The following is a 14797-nucleotide window of genomic DNA, read 5'->3' as shown; positions in this document are numbered from 1 at the left end:
GAAACCTTCTTTTTCTTTCTTTATGTTCACACAGAAGTTTGCAGCTTCAATTTAAAACCATCAAAAATAAAGTTTATTAATGCACTAGAAACTTCTATTTTCTTTAAAGGAGGACAGATAACTTTAAATTGAATTGTGAGGGTTAAAGTCCTAAATCTACAGCCATAATCATGCTACGGGGCACGCCTCCATTCTTCTAGTGTGCAACAATCACTATGTCATCATTTAATGTAACCAACTGAAAACACGTTCCAAGTGCAGCAAAGTTTAGAACTTGAAGCAGGACTCCTTATCACATAATGTAGATCAGAAGTGGTGGTCATGTGGCATCACACACTGCTAGTGCACAGTCCCGCCAACCTAGTGCAGCAGACACTAGCCAAACAATGACTGCATCAAAGCTGAACGTACTAATGCGATTAGAATTCTGACATATAATAATACGTCTCTGCGGTGGCAATAGTGTGTCGCTACATTGCTTCTATGCTAATCGCATTAAAGGAGTACTGACACAACATTTTGAAGTGGAGATAATTGCTCTCTGAAACCAAAACTTGGACTGGTTGCTACAAACAAGATTCCAAATAATCAGCTGTCACGCTCTGAAGTAAATGAGGTTTCATGCCGTGATTACTGGGTCATGCCATTAGCTGCTTATTAAAGCAGAAAAACCCAGATCAAAATGTTTTGTTAGTTAATTCAGGTTTAATGGCGCAAAAGCGACTAAGGCCATGCTGCGCCAGCCACAAGATATTCAGAAATGAAATGTTAAAGCAGCGAAAGCTGCGTTACTTTAGAGTTTGTATTAAAAAAACGGTTTCTTCTAGAAAACTGAACAAGTCAGTGAAGGGCACTAGCGGTTCATCTCAGAGTATTGAGGCGGGGTGTAAAGGTATGTGTAAGTTACAGAGATTCTGTAAAAGTTTCCGTCTCTGTGTTTCAATATGTGGACATGTCATAATAATGTGCATTACTGTGAACGGTTCATGGCACTTCTCACAAGTTGGTGGGTTTTCGTTTTGAAGTAGGAAATTGTGTGTCAGGTGTGTATGCCCGATTCGGAGTCTACATAGGATCACCTCATAGAAGCGTTGCTGGTGACTGCACGACTTCCACTCGCTAAGCAGGGGTTTTATTGTGTGTAACTTGTTATTTATGCAAGAGTCGCATTCTAGTTGCCACTTTGGTGCCAGGGCCTTATGAATCGCTCGGATACTATCTCTGTATGGAAGTGTTGTTTGTGTTATGCCTTTGTACGCTGCCATGAACGTGCATCTATCTGCTGCTTCATTCCCTGGTATCCCAACATGGCTTGGGACCCAGCAGAATCGTATGGTTCTCCCGTGTTTATTATAAGCTACCATGTTTAGGATATCGCCAAGCAGGGGTTCAGAAGCTGAGTTAAGGTTTAGAGCTCTGAGTGCACTCAACGAATCAGTATATATGATGGCATTCATCTGCTTGTTGGTGGTAATTTCGCAATAACTTCGGCGGTAAACACTGAAGAAAAATTATTTATCCAAATGCTATTTTGCCAATTTTTCGTTATTATTCTGACACCTACCTATTCTTGTGTTTTGGAGCTGTCAGTGTAAAATTTCGTGTTTTAGTTTTAGTATCCATGAAGTGTATGCATCATGACGTCACAATACACTGGCTCACTTCATTCCGGTGATCACTGACTGCTACACACAAGTGTAGCAGAAAAATGTGTGCAGCACTCTTGTTTAGTTTTTTACAAACATCCATAATACCTAGTCTTATTTCTACCTGACATCAGCAACTTTTGTTCTGTGTCGTAACGTAACAATGATGTTTATGATGCCAGGGCTGGCATTTCAAGACAACTTTGGCATCGAATTAACTCCAACCTTCATAATTAGTAAGTGCCATCCTTTTACATGCACGATAGATGTCAAAGAGTTTCTACAACCTAAAAAAATATGTGTCAATGCTCCTTTCAGTGCTGGAAGTTGCAGCAGCAGAGGACCAGGCTTGCCCTGCATCCAATGCAGCAAAACAAAAGTGGAAAGAATGGCTAATGTGACAGCAGGTGTCCAGTTCTGGGCACCGCAGTCTTGTGTGCCTTGCGACCACTGCCACCACTGCTCTGAGTTCATTGACTTAGCTGGCCAGTGGTTTATGACACATGACCATCACCTTCAATTTCCATGATGTAACAAGAAGTCTTGTTTAAAGCAGGATTTCTTGTCAGGACTTCATCCCAGCCCAGAGCTGTGATGCACTTGTCATGTGTTTTTAATAGGTCACATTAAAATACGATGTAATTAATTATTATTGTCATCCACAAGGAATCAAAGCTCCATACCTTTATTAGCAGGTTGACAGCTGTTCAATAAAAAAAAAAAGTCAAAAATGTTTTTGTTGCTACTCGCGCGGCAGGCTATACTTAAACTGAACCACCTACCGGGCTTGGTGAAAAAACAGTCTGTGGACAGCATACGCTGCTGTGAACATCTCAACCAAGTTTTGCATTTGTGTGTGGTGCATACAGCTTGCAAGCAAAGCACGAAGTCACCTTTCTCTCAAATGCTCTATTTTCAGAAAAAAAAAGACTGCTCCTCACTTTTTTCCGAACGCCTTATTTCGTTTTTAGCAGATTCCCATATGTGGCTGCTATTGGACAATAGCTGACATCAATCAAGAAGTGCGTTTGAATTAGTGCAGTTCTTGCTACTGTTACTGTGTATATTTATTGATGAAGTTTAATAAACAGGCTGATGTAAGCAAAAATTACTTTAGAATTCCGCTAATAGTTACGTACTTCCAGAAGAAGTCGACTATCATCTGCTTACACTCAGCTATGGCCTTGACTGCCCATGTAGGAATTAAACTTTGGCCACCCTGTTTATCAAAGTGTCATAGCCATTGGGTCTCACTAATTTCGACTAGTTTTGAATTCTCAACTAGCCTCGAAGTATGCGAAACTTAAGGCCAGACGACACAAATGCTTGCCTCCATGCGACGACTCCAGGCCGCTCCTGGTTAGACGCCTTGGCAGACTTATTGATAGCGCTTCAAAATGCGCAAGTTGGATGTCGCTACTATTCGTTGGTCAAGCTGGTGAAGGGCAAAGCCGGTCCACACCAAGTAGCATGGTCAGACTTGAGCGTATGGGCACGAGCATGCACTCAAGCCCCATTGTGCACATAGCAAACACACTACAGTTGCATGTGGCTGCGGTCTGCTACGTAATGTAGATACCGTGGCCGCCACGGGGTGCCGCGACGAGTCCACTGGCTAAGCACACTGTGGCTCGCTGAGGATAACTGCATTTGGCTTACGTTTGGTGCATTGTAGGCACCAAAATCGGCAGTGGCGTCTACGTTAACATCCAAAATCAAATTTGAACTGCACACCATGGTGGAGTTCAATGGTGGAGTTCAAGAGCGTTGTGGGCACATCCTGCTCCGCCATAGCCTTTGCAGTGCAAGATATTGAAGAAGGCGTGGAAGCACGGTGAAGGGCATGTTTTATTGCCAATAACTCCACTTCTGCTGAACACATTGAAGTACTTTTTGTGGCAAATTATTTCTGAAACAGCCAATTTTGCCTTCAAATTCATTTTTACACTTAAATAAAAAGTGATTCAGGGCCCCTTTAAAGACTAAAAATTGGCCCAAAGGTCGTCTTTTGGTGTTGTAATTTTCATGTCCCCAAAACCCTTAGTATCCATAAGATTAAATCTACAAGATTCTGAGACCCTTCATTTCCATAAGAATTTATAAGTTATGTCCTGATAAAGATGCTTTGAAATGTTTTTCCTTGATTTATCAAAACAACAATTTGACACACTTGCAAGTTAGGAGAGAAAATAGCTTCTGTTCTATTTAAGCTATCATAAGAATTATTATTTTTTTATCTAAAAGATAAATGCATGGACTGTACGCTAAGGCCAATTTTAGAGTAATATGTTCTTCAGCAATTTTTTTTTTAACGAGTCATTTGTTTCAGATGTCAAGATGTAATTTTTTTCAGGCAATGTTGATGGGCTCTCTACTCTAGTTCAAATTTCCTTAAGACATTGGTTTATACCTTAGTGCACACCTTAGACATTCCAGATTATTTTATATCCTAACCACTGTGTTCAGATTTTTTTTTATCTAGGTGCTAATTTTTCTCCAAACAAAAAAAACCCAGTTTCTATGGTATATCAGGCAATACTTGTCGTAGGACAAAAATATTACATTTTTGCAATGAGCACTCAAAATACACAAGGTGCACAAATCTGGCTAAGATTATCTATAAATGAGAATGATGGCTTTCAAGTGCAGCGTCCCCTCTTAAATCATGACTTGTAATGCCCACGTGAGCCTCGTTAAAGTTTATAATTTCTGCAATATTTTACTCCTTGTATCCATAAAGGTAATGACATACAATACAATGCTCATTCTCTAATTTATTGTTTTTAGTAAACAAACATTGAGAAATAATAACAGCAAAGTAGCTTTGCTTAATTAACTCACTCATCGAATACACAGGTCACAAAAAACAAATTTAGCAAGGTAACATTCATCACTGCACATGCATAAACAATTCAACACTGTACAAGCATTTAGTTTGCACAAATCTTACTTATCTTCAAAACATGATAACATATATGTAATATGGTCCTTTAGCAAAAATTAAACATTTTTCAAAACAGTGCAATGGAGATAGACGGGCAACTTTTTTGCCACAAGAGATAATCTGCATTACTGGAAGATAGAAATTGTGTAATAAAAACGAACAAGTTATCCGATTCATAAAATTTTGCTAGTTCAAATTTTATTATTCTTAAACATTTAAAGTCGAATTGAAGCCAGTGAGTGCTAGCACCAATTTTAATATATGTGTCCCCTAAATGCAGTGCAAATATTACAGTATTTCACATATTTCCCATAACACCTTTTTCATGCATTACTCATTTACTAATCTGAAATGTGGTTTCTGCCATGCACACGTTTTTAAAATGGAAGATATTTATACATCCCACTTTGTCAAAACGATTACACGCACCAGATGATAACTTAAGCGCTGCCATAACTCTTTGTCCCAAAATCTGCATTTTTTAAAAGGCAATTACATAATGTGAAAACTTCCTCATTATATGTAAAACTTTACTTTTTTATAATGGAAAGGAGGGAGAACCTCTTTACTTCTCAACTCTGAGCTGCTTTTATAGTTGTCTATTGATTGGTGTGATCAAAGATGGAAATGACATAGAACCTTGTATCCATCTTTCACACTACATTCTTCTGCTGTACACTTTGTATAAGAAAACAAACTTTTTTCTTAGTGTGTGCATGCACGCATGTACACACACACAATAGTTAAGTTCTCGCATGCACACAAGGACATTGCATTTTCTCTGTACCTGTCTGCCCAGGTAGGTGATGAAAAATAATAATGGAATTAACAGAAAAATTAAAAAATAAAACATTTTTCTCCGAGAAGCTCCAGCTGAGAGGGAGGTACTAACCCCTGAAAGGCATCAAATGAAGGCCAGCTTGCAGGCCACCGCCCTCGGTAGGCATCCTTGCTGTCCACAAGGTCAATCGCCTGGTGTCGCAACTGTTCGGGATAGCGGTGGGTCTCTACTTCAACACCTCGATCTTGAAAAGTTGAACGTGCTCGAAAAAACTGCAATGTAGGTCCAATTAGAGGACAAAACATTGTTATAGGAAAGGCAGAAATGTATTTACAAAGACTACATACAGTACATTTACAGGGAACAAGTAGTACCACAGCAAGCAATATGGAAAACCATAACAAAGCACCTCACGCGTCACTTAGTCTCCATTTAAACTCAAATGCATTGGAGTAGCAAAGGAGGGGGGGGGGGGGGGGGGGGCGTGGGCCCCGGGTGCAAGGGGCCAGTGGGGGGGTGTCATATACATCTGAAGACACACGGAAATTGTTGATATCTTCGCCTTTTTCGACCCTTCCCGGGGGGGGGGGGGAAGACCTATGGGCCCCGGGTGCCAGACGACCTAGCTACGCCACTGCTCAAATGCAATGTCCACTTTCGCATTTGTGGAAACTGTCCGCGACACTACCCATCAATGGCAGCACCAGTGCCTCAATGGCATAAAAGAAAAAAAAAAGGAAGGGAAGGAAAAAAACAGACCGTGAGGGATTGCAGCCCACTACATGTGAGGTTCACAGCAGGGCTTCTGGTGAACCTCACGGAAAATGTAAGTGCATAGGTGAACAGATGGGTACGTAGGTACAATATTGGTGTAGGGGATTTAGATTCGATTTTATTGTTTTATTAGTGTAATTACATATAGGATACTTTATACAGAACGGTTACACACTCGGAAACTGCAGTGACTCTTGTTCTTAGTTGCCCCCATAAGCATACAATAATAAAAATTCTTCAATTACGATTAAACATAAACAAAGAATGTTTACACAAGTTCTGCAATGTTGAAGCAGTAAAACTTTACATCTTTACACAAAAAGTGTAATTAATATTAGGAAAAAAAACACATTGTAGTAGAGATACAGTTTACAATGCTGCAACATCAACTCTAAGTGAACATAGTAGGATGATAATGTTGACGATATTACATTAGCCAGTAAACTATTCAAAATTTCAACCCCAGCAAAACCAACAGTTCATTTGCCATAATTGCTGTGTGATTTTGGGAGTAAAAGATTATTCTGCAAAGAAAATCTAGTAGTGTTGGCATTAGCAAGACCATTTCTGCAAATGACGTAATTTAAAAGTGGATTTTTAAGTAGGCAGTAGATAATGACACTACGGTTGCACCAGATAATTTTATTTGTGATAGGAGGTTTATATCAATGAAGATGACGGTAACATTAACATTATAAGGAGCTGAAGGAATTATACAAACAGTGTTATTAAGGATATGCTGCAATGGAGCTATATGGCAAGGGCATGTGAGATCACATGATTTAACAGGGATAGGCGAGCTAGCTGGTGGTCGATATTGGAATGCATCATGTAACCACGCAAACAACAAAGGACAAAGAAGGAAATACACAGGACAGGCGCGGAACTTCAACTGAGATTTACTCCGGGAAATCCCCCATTTATACATGTATCATAATCACACTTGCTAATCATCAGACAACCATCACTCGACGTTGGCATGCGGGCGTGAGTGGCATAAATTTGCATGAAATATTTGAACTCTTTATCACTCAGTCACACTGAAGAGCTGCTTACGCAGCTGCCAGATTGCATTTTTATACAGTAAGCATCATAGATTTCTCGGCTCAGTTGTGACGCAAACATCTTCAAGACTTTAGTGTCGTGGAACCTAGGCGTGCAATTACGACAGTGACGACAATGGTCAGCCAATTTGCCACCCCCTGCCAATCCTTCGACCCCTGCGCGGTGCTCCCGCAGTCTGACGTTTAGACACCGTCCCGTCTGCCCTATGTAGCTGTTGCCGCAAGAGAGGGGTATCTGGTACACTACCCCTATTCTGCATGGGACGAACCTTTCAACGTGCTTGATACCACATTCATTTCTTTTTTTCTTTCCCTACACCAAGTTGCACCTGCCCGCCAGTTTCTTGGGCGCCGTGAAAACCACTGGTAGTGCACATTATTCAGCCACCTTTTTGAGGCGGTGAGAGATTTAGCGGTAGTACGGGATGGCAACAGGTCTACGAAGTTGCGGCTCTATGCTGGTCACCTCGGTGCTAGAAACCCTTGACAAGGAAGCGCGGGGTCCATCAGAGCTCCGCCCAAGCGTAGAGCCGCAACGCCATAGACCTGTTGCCATCCCGTACTACCACCAAATCTCTCACCGCCTCAAAAAGGTGGCTGAAAAATGTGAAGTACCGGTAGTTTTCACGGCGGCCAAGAAACTGGCAGGCAGGTGCAACATGTTGCAGGGAAAGAAAAAAGGAAATGAATGTGGTATCAAGCACGTTGACAGGTTTGTCCCATGCAGAATAGGGGTAGTGTACCAAATACCCCTCTCTTGTGGCAACAGCTACATAGGGCAGACGGGACCGTGTCTAAACGTCAGACTGCGGGAGCACCGCACAGGGGTAGAAGGATTGGCAGGGGGTGGCAAATTGGCTGACCATTGTCGCCACTGTCGTAACTGCACGCCTAGGTTCTGCGACACTTAAGTCTTGAAGATGTTTGCGTCACAACTGAGCCGAGAAATCTACGAAGCTTACTGTATAAAAATGCAATCTGGCAGCTGCGTAAGCAGCTCTTCAGTGTGACTGAGTGATAAAGAGTTCAAATATTTACATGCAAATTTATGCCACTCACGCCCGCATGCCAACGTCGAGTGATGGTTGTCTGATTATTAGCAAGTGTGATTATGATACATGTATAAATGTGGGATTTCCTGGAGTAAATCTCAGTTGCAGTTCCGCGCCTGTCCTGTGTGTTTCCTTCTTTGTCCTTTGTTGTTTGCGTGGTTACATGGTGCATTCCAATAAAGACCCCATGAGCTGACAATAACTTAAATGGCTATAAATGAAGGCATAATACAATGTCAGGAGAGTATGCTGTTAAAAGTAGTGTGTAGCCTTTAAAAGCCCTCTGATGCCGCAGGCAGACTTCTTTTCTTAACCCTTTCAGTGTGACTGACATACTGGCACATTTCACTTTTTTGTCACTCACCTCAGATAGGTACATGAGAACAATACTAAGGGAGCATTTGCCATTATCTATGTGATTTTCTTCCTTGTGCATAACCGAAAATAAACCGCTGTGTTTGTTTTATAATATCCGAGAAAAGCTCCAATGCTGGATCACCTCCGAAAAAAAAAAATACTGATAGGGTTAAGCAGTTGACATGCACATTAAATTTTAGAAGGGAGCCTAAGTGAACATCTAAAGATGTGGAAAATGAAACCAAATGCAGAAAACTTTAATATCTCGAGAGAACTGATGCAGGCTAATTGGTACATATCTTCGTCCTATTCTTTCAACTTGCCGTGGTTGCTTATTGGCTTTGGTGTTATGCTGCTAAGCACAATGTTGTGGGATCAAGTCCCGGCCACTGCGGCCGCATTTCGATAAGGGCTAAATGCAAAAACGCCCATGTACCACGCAGTCGGTGCAAGTTAAAGAACCCCAAGTGGTCGAAATTAATCTGGAGTTCCCCCTTGCAGTGTCTGTGCCTCATAATCAGATTGTAGTTTTGACACGTAAAACCCCAAAGTCTAACCTTATCTCCCATTTGTTCAAAGTTCTGACTCTAATTTCTCAATGCATTTTTCTTTGTAATGATGTTCATTCACGTTAAAAGCCATAGCCTTCATGTTTATTGCCTTGTATTTGTTTTTCTGTTACTGCATAAAAATTGACATGAACAAAAAAGCATCATATCTCAATTTGATGGAAAGAAGAAGATAAATTGTGTTGTCTCTGCTGTGAATGTACTATGTTTAATGGGACATTAAGGAGAGACACTAAATCAGTTTAGACTGATAACATAGTCTTTGAAAACCCTGTTGTCAATAATTTCACAATAACAGGTTGATTATTAGAAGAGAAAATGAAAGTCAAGGTTCCAGATGTTTAATTTCATGCCGAAACCCCAACACCAGAACATTAGTGCGACTTCTCAAATTTCAAAGTACTTTTTCATATTTTGGCCGCATTGGCTCAGTAAAAGCTTCTGAAGCTTGTTATATTCAGTCTGGCTCCTTTAGAACACAAAGTAGTCTATCTTTATTGCTAAAGAATTAACTAGGCCCTAGCAGATGCTGTCGTGGGAACTTCTAGACGGTGTCGCCATTCATCTTTCATTTTTTGCACCGTTTCTCGAGGTGAGAGTGGTGTTTGCGGTATTGTAGAAGGGCAATTCACTAATACAGAAGAAATAATTTTTCTCTTTAGCATGCCTCTAACACTTTACATGATGAAACAAAAGTAGACAGATTATTTACTCATATTATGAAATTTAGCCATATTATGAAACATGGATATTGAAATTGTAGACTGAAAAAGCTTATGCCATTAAAGTGAAGCTGAATGAAACTATAAAAGTTACTTATACCATGTGACAATATGATTTCACATGTGTTATTCTTACATGCCACCAATTAATATTTAACAAGGCTAAAAGAGCTTCTAGCAGCTGTGTATTATTACACTCTGAAAACCAATAGGCCAGTGTATATAAACTTACATTCATGTTAAATTTAGTGGCTCAAGCTCTATCACTGTGCATTCAATGGTAATTTGGGATTCTAGCCCATTCCTAGCTCATTCTAAGAAACCCAGATGTGATAATAGATGTAGAGTGGCGGTGTCATGCCCCTACGAATTGAAGTGTCGCGGTGTGGTGCTGTTGTGACGCGATGCATTTGCCTTCGATTTGCTGTGTTGTGAAATTATGTTATTATCCGGTGATGTTGAGGTTAACCCCAGCCCATCCCCTAGTGCTGAACTTCTGCCTATCCTCGACGCTATCAAACGACTAGAGAGTGTTCAAGCCGCAATTCGTGTAGAGCTTGAGCAAATTAAATCAACCCAAACTGCACAAGACAAACTTTTAGCTGAAATTACGAGCCCCTCGAACATCTTAGATTTATGCCACAAAGAACCAACCACCTCAACCACTGTTAACATTATCGGCCGACTACAGCATGACATCACTACCCTGAAAGCCGCGAACATTGACACCAACAACCGTATGCGGCAAGCCAACCTTCTTTTCTTTGGCATTGACGTTTCCGATAAAGAACCTTGGAGTGATTCAGAGAACAAAATTCTAGGCCTATGCAAGAATAGTCTTGGTTTAACATTGAACACCAGCAATACTGAGTGTGCACATCACCTTGGAAGATTCTCCGAAACAAAATAACGCCCTATAGTAGTAAAACTGGCCCACTTCAAGACGAAAGAAAACATATTGGCTTATGGGCGTAAGCTAAAAGATACATGTTTTGCTGCCAGAGAAAATTTTGTCCCAAGTACGCGCTTTGTACGCTCAAAATTGTTAAAATTTATCAAGCCCCAAAAATGCGCGTTTAAGCTCAGCCTGGGCAAGCTGTGTGTAGGCAGCAAATGCTATTTTTATGATGCTGTATCCGATAGCATCATTGAACACACCACAACACCTAACAGCAATGAACTGCCAGCTCCAAGTGATACCTTATTTGACCAGCCCCAGTGACGAACAAGAAATTCCGTGCCTGCTTCATTCAAAAACCGCCCCAATTCATTTTTTAACATTAGTGTGGCTTTCACTAACATCTGCAGTATAATTCGAAAACATGAACTCGAAAACTTCATAGACGACACCACAGGCGATATGATTTTACTAATGGAAACGTGGTTAAATAAGGACGTCAGCGACCACAAAGTAGTTCCATCCTACCCTAACTTTGCAGTTTATCGACGCGATCGGCATGTTAGGCGAGGAGGTGTACTAATTGCCGTTAGAGAAAGCTTACCATCACCACTGATAAATCACGACGACAACATCAAACTAACATGGGTAAGCCTGCACAGTACAATTGGCAAAATAGTGTTTGGAATCTGTTACCGTCCACCAGATAGTAACCCCTAATTTTGCGATTTCTTATGCCTTTCTTTAGAACAAATTTTAATAATATGCCCACTGCACCTATCTTCCTTTTTGGAGGTTTTAATCATCCCAGCATCAATTGGCCGCTACTTTCAGTACCCAATAAAACATCCTATAGTGAACCCAAACAGTTTCTTGAATTAACTCTGGATTTTAACCTCCATAAAGCAATAACATGCCCAACTAGGGGCGACAACACCCTGGATCTCTTGTTAACATCTAGCCCGGAAAACATAAAAAAATGTGACTTCACTCTCTGGCTTTAGCGACCACAGCGTACTTCCTTCATATCGGCATTTTATTGCTTTAAAAAAGAAAGCCCCCATGCGAAAATTAAACACTGATTACAAGAAAGCTAACTTCGACGCATTTAAGCGCGAACTTGCACTCTTCTACGAAGATCTTCGACAGTCATACTCTGCTCACTCGGTCAACGCCAATTGGGAATTATGTAAAAACACGATGCTAAACTTAAAAACATATATATTCCTACTATCCTTAAAATACCGACAAAAATAAGCAGTGGCTTATGAAACGCTAAAACGTCTACTTAATACGAAAAAATGCCATTATCGGAAAGCAAAGTTAACTAATAATCGCAGAGCTTGGGATAGGTACGAACTAAGTGCCAAAAAATACATTAAGGAATTGAAAGCTTCCAAAAACAAATTTTTTTCAACTGACCTCTTATCAATTCTTCAATCTAACCCTCGTAAATTATTTCAGATTATCTCCCCGCCTAAGCGCCAAACTCAGCTCCAGCTATCAGACGACGACAACATACTAATTGAAACTGAAAAATGTGCTACAGCCCTTAACAACTTCTTCACATCAGTATTTTCCACTGCTAAACTTTAATTCTACCGAATTACCACACCACTTGCCGACCACAATGCCTGATATCCAGATTAACGCTGATGGTATAGCAGGGTTAATACACGCTCTAAAATTATCCTCCTCGGCTGGTTGCGATCAAATCAGCAGCAAATTACTTAAAAACATCATTTCCCTGTCAAGTGCAATACTTAGCTTACTTTTCCAACAATCAATCAGTACTGATGAAGTTCCCCACAATTGGAAAAAGCCTCAAGTCATTCCCGTCCATAAGTCTAGTGATCGAACAAAAGCATGTAACTATCGTCCAATTTCTCTAACCAGTATCCCGTCTAAACTGCTGTAACATACCATAGCAAACAATGTAATGAACTACCTTGAATCAATTAACTTCTGCTCATACCAGCATGGTATTAGAAAACTATTATCCAGCGAAACTCAGCTCTCTGAATTCACCGATGAAATGTTGTAACACATGGATGATCACCTACAAATTGACGCCATCTTCTTAGACTTTTCGAAGGCCTTCGACCGTGTCCCCCACAATCACCTACTTGCCAAATTATCTACTCTTAGAATCCCGCCATCACGGATTACCTGGACTGAACATTTCTTAAAAGGGTGCGTACAATACACATCCACTAACTCTCGTGACTCACACCTTTCTGATGTTACATCCGGTGTCCTCCAGGGAGCAGGCTTAGCCCCCCTGTTATATTTAATCTATATCAATGACCTGCCATCTAACACAAACACCAGACTTCGACCTTTTGCTGATGACTGCTGTTTCGTGCCGTTCGCACCAAGAATACGATCGAGCCAAGTGTCAGTCAACACAGAACCCCGTTGCTTTATTTGCTCAACTATTTATACGTTGTGGGTAGGAGAGGGAACACATTTAAGATAGCTTTCGAGGGCACGTTCATTGATTCCATCGTTAGTGGGCATGCGCACTAATGCCGAGTTGGACATGATGCGCATGTCTTTATAAAACACGATACATCCTCTTTTTTGTACAAACACGAAAGTGAAAATAATTGCTGCCGTATTGGAGGCGCTGTGGTGATCTTCATTGCTGTGTTTATCTCCTCAAAAGCGGACTTGTCTCAATATCACCGGTGCACCTCCGTTTGACGACATATGTTGGTTTACAATGCCGTCGTCGCTTCCGTCGTCCGTGGAATCTCCGGTGGATGACTCCATGCTGAATGGTTCGGCTGTCGCAAGAAGGTGCTGCCAGTTCCGACGCAGCATTTTGCTGTCTTCTGTCTCTACACGGTAGGACCTTGGTTGCTCCGCTCGCATCACTCTGGCTTTGGTATCTTATCGGTCTCCGCGCACTCGCACGACTTGTCCTTTCCGCAGAGGAGCCAGGGAGCGTCTCGGCTGTTCCGTCTGTCGATGCTTCCGCACAGATGTGCTGGGTACTTAAGCAAAATCCGGCAATGGCATTCGAAGCCGTCGACCAAATAGCAGTTCACCCGGCGATCTGCCGTCTTCCAGAGGACATGACCTGTAACTGAGCAATCCAAGCCAGAAGTCCTCTCTTCCTTCGGTTGTTTTTTTAACGATTCTTTTAACCACCTGAACCCCTTTCTCGGCCAAGCCATTTGAGCGTGGAAACCGCGGGCTTGAAGTGACATGCTGGAAATTGTATCTTTCCGAGAAGAGCAGAAACTCACGGCTGGAGAACTGCAGTCCATTGTCAGTGCACACTTTTTTTGGTATGCTGTGTCTAGCAAATATTGCGCTTAGTTTATCAATCACACTGGCTGCTGACGTGTCCTGCAACTGCTCAACCTTGGGAAAATTAGACAATGCATCATACGCACAAAGATACGATTTCCCAGCGTACTGGAAGATGTCAACACCAATCCTACACCAGGCATGCGCAGGCACTGGGCGGATAAGAAGGGGTTCGCTGTGTTGCTTGTAAGCGTGCTTCTGGCATACTGAGCATTTTTTAATCAGATTTTCGACATCAGTGTTCATACCGGGCTAGAAAACCAAACGATGCGCACATTCTTTGCACTTATTTAGTCCCATGTGGCCTTCATGGATTCTTCTCAACATTTCTTGGCGCATGCTGGTTGGCACCACGACCTTGCACCCTTTTAGTAGCACCCCGCTTACTGTTGACAGTTCACTTTCGAAATGCTTAAGCTGTCCCTGCACAGGTTGGTTCTTCTGAAGGCACGTGACGACAGTATGCAAGTAGCTGTAATTTCGCGTTTCTTTTGATAGGCGCTCTAACGTGGCATCGCTTACAAGTGATGGTACAACACCTACGGCGTGAATCTCGATGTCTTCTTCTGCTTCATCCTTTTGCGGTTTTGCTACACAGACACGCAACAGCAGGTCTGTCAACATGAACTGCTTTCCTGGAACAAAGTGCAGAGTGAAATTGTATTTTAGTAA

At 41.5% G+C, this 14797-nt stretch overlaps 1 protein-coding gene across 2 annotated transcripts in view; it reads right to left on the bottom strand.

Moving 5' to 3' along the window:
* LOC126543883 (sulfhydryl oxidase 1-like) overlaps positions 1–14797 on the bottom strand; it is a 102636-nt gene that overhangs the window by 68378 nt on the left and 19461 nt on the right. For both annotated transcript variants that reach the window (XM_050191015.3, XM_055061940.2), the window contains exon 3: positions 5483–5643. In XM_050191015.3, coding sequence (XP_050046972.1) covers positions 5483–5643 — 161 coding nt within the window. The remainder of the gene's footprint in view (positions 1–5482; positions 5644–14797) is intronic.

This window comes from Dermacentor andersoni, chromosome 1 (genome assembly GCF_023375885.2).
Source record: "Dermacentor andersoni chromosome 1, qqDerAnde1_hic_scaffold, whole genome shotgun sequence".
Classification (NCBI taxonomy): domain Eukaryota; kingdom Metazoa; phylum Arthropoda; class Arachnida; order Ixodida; family Ixodidae; genus Dermacentor; species Dermacentor andersoni.
This window is presented reverse-complemented; position numbering and strand designations above follow the sequence as displayed.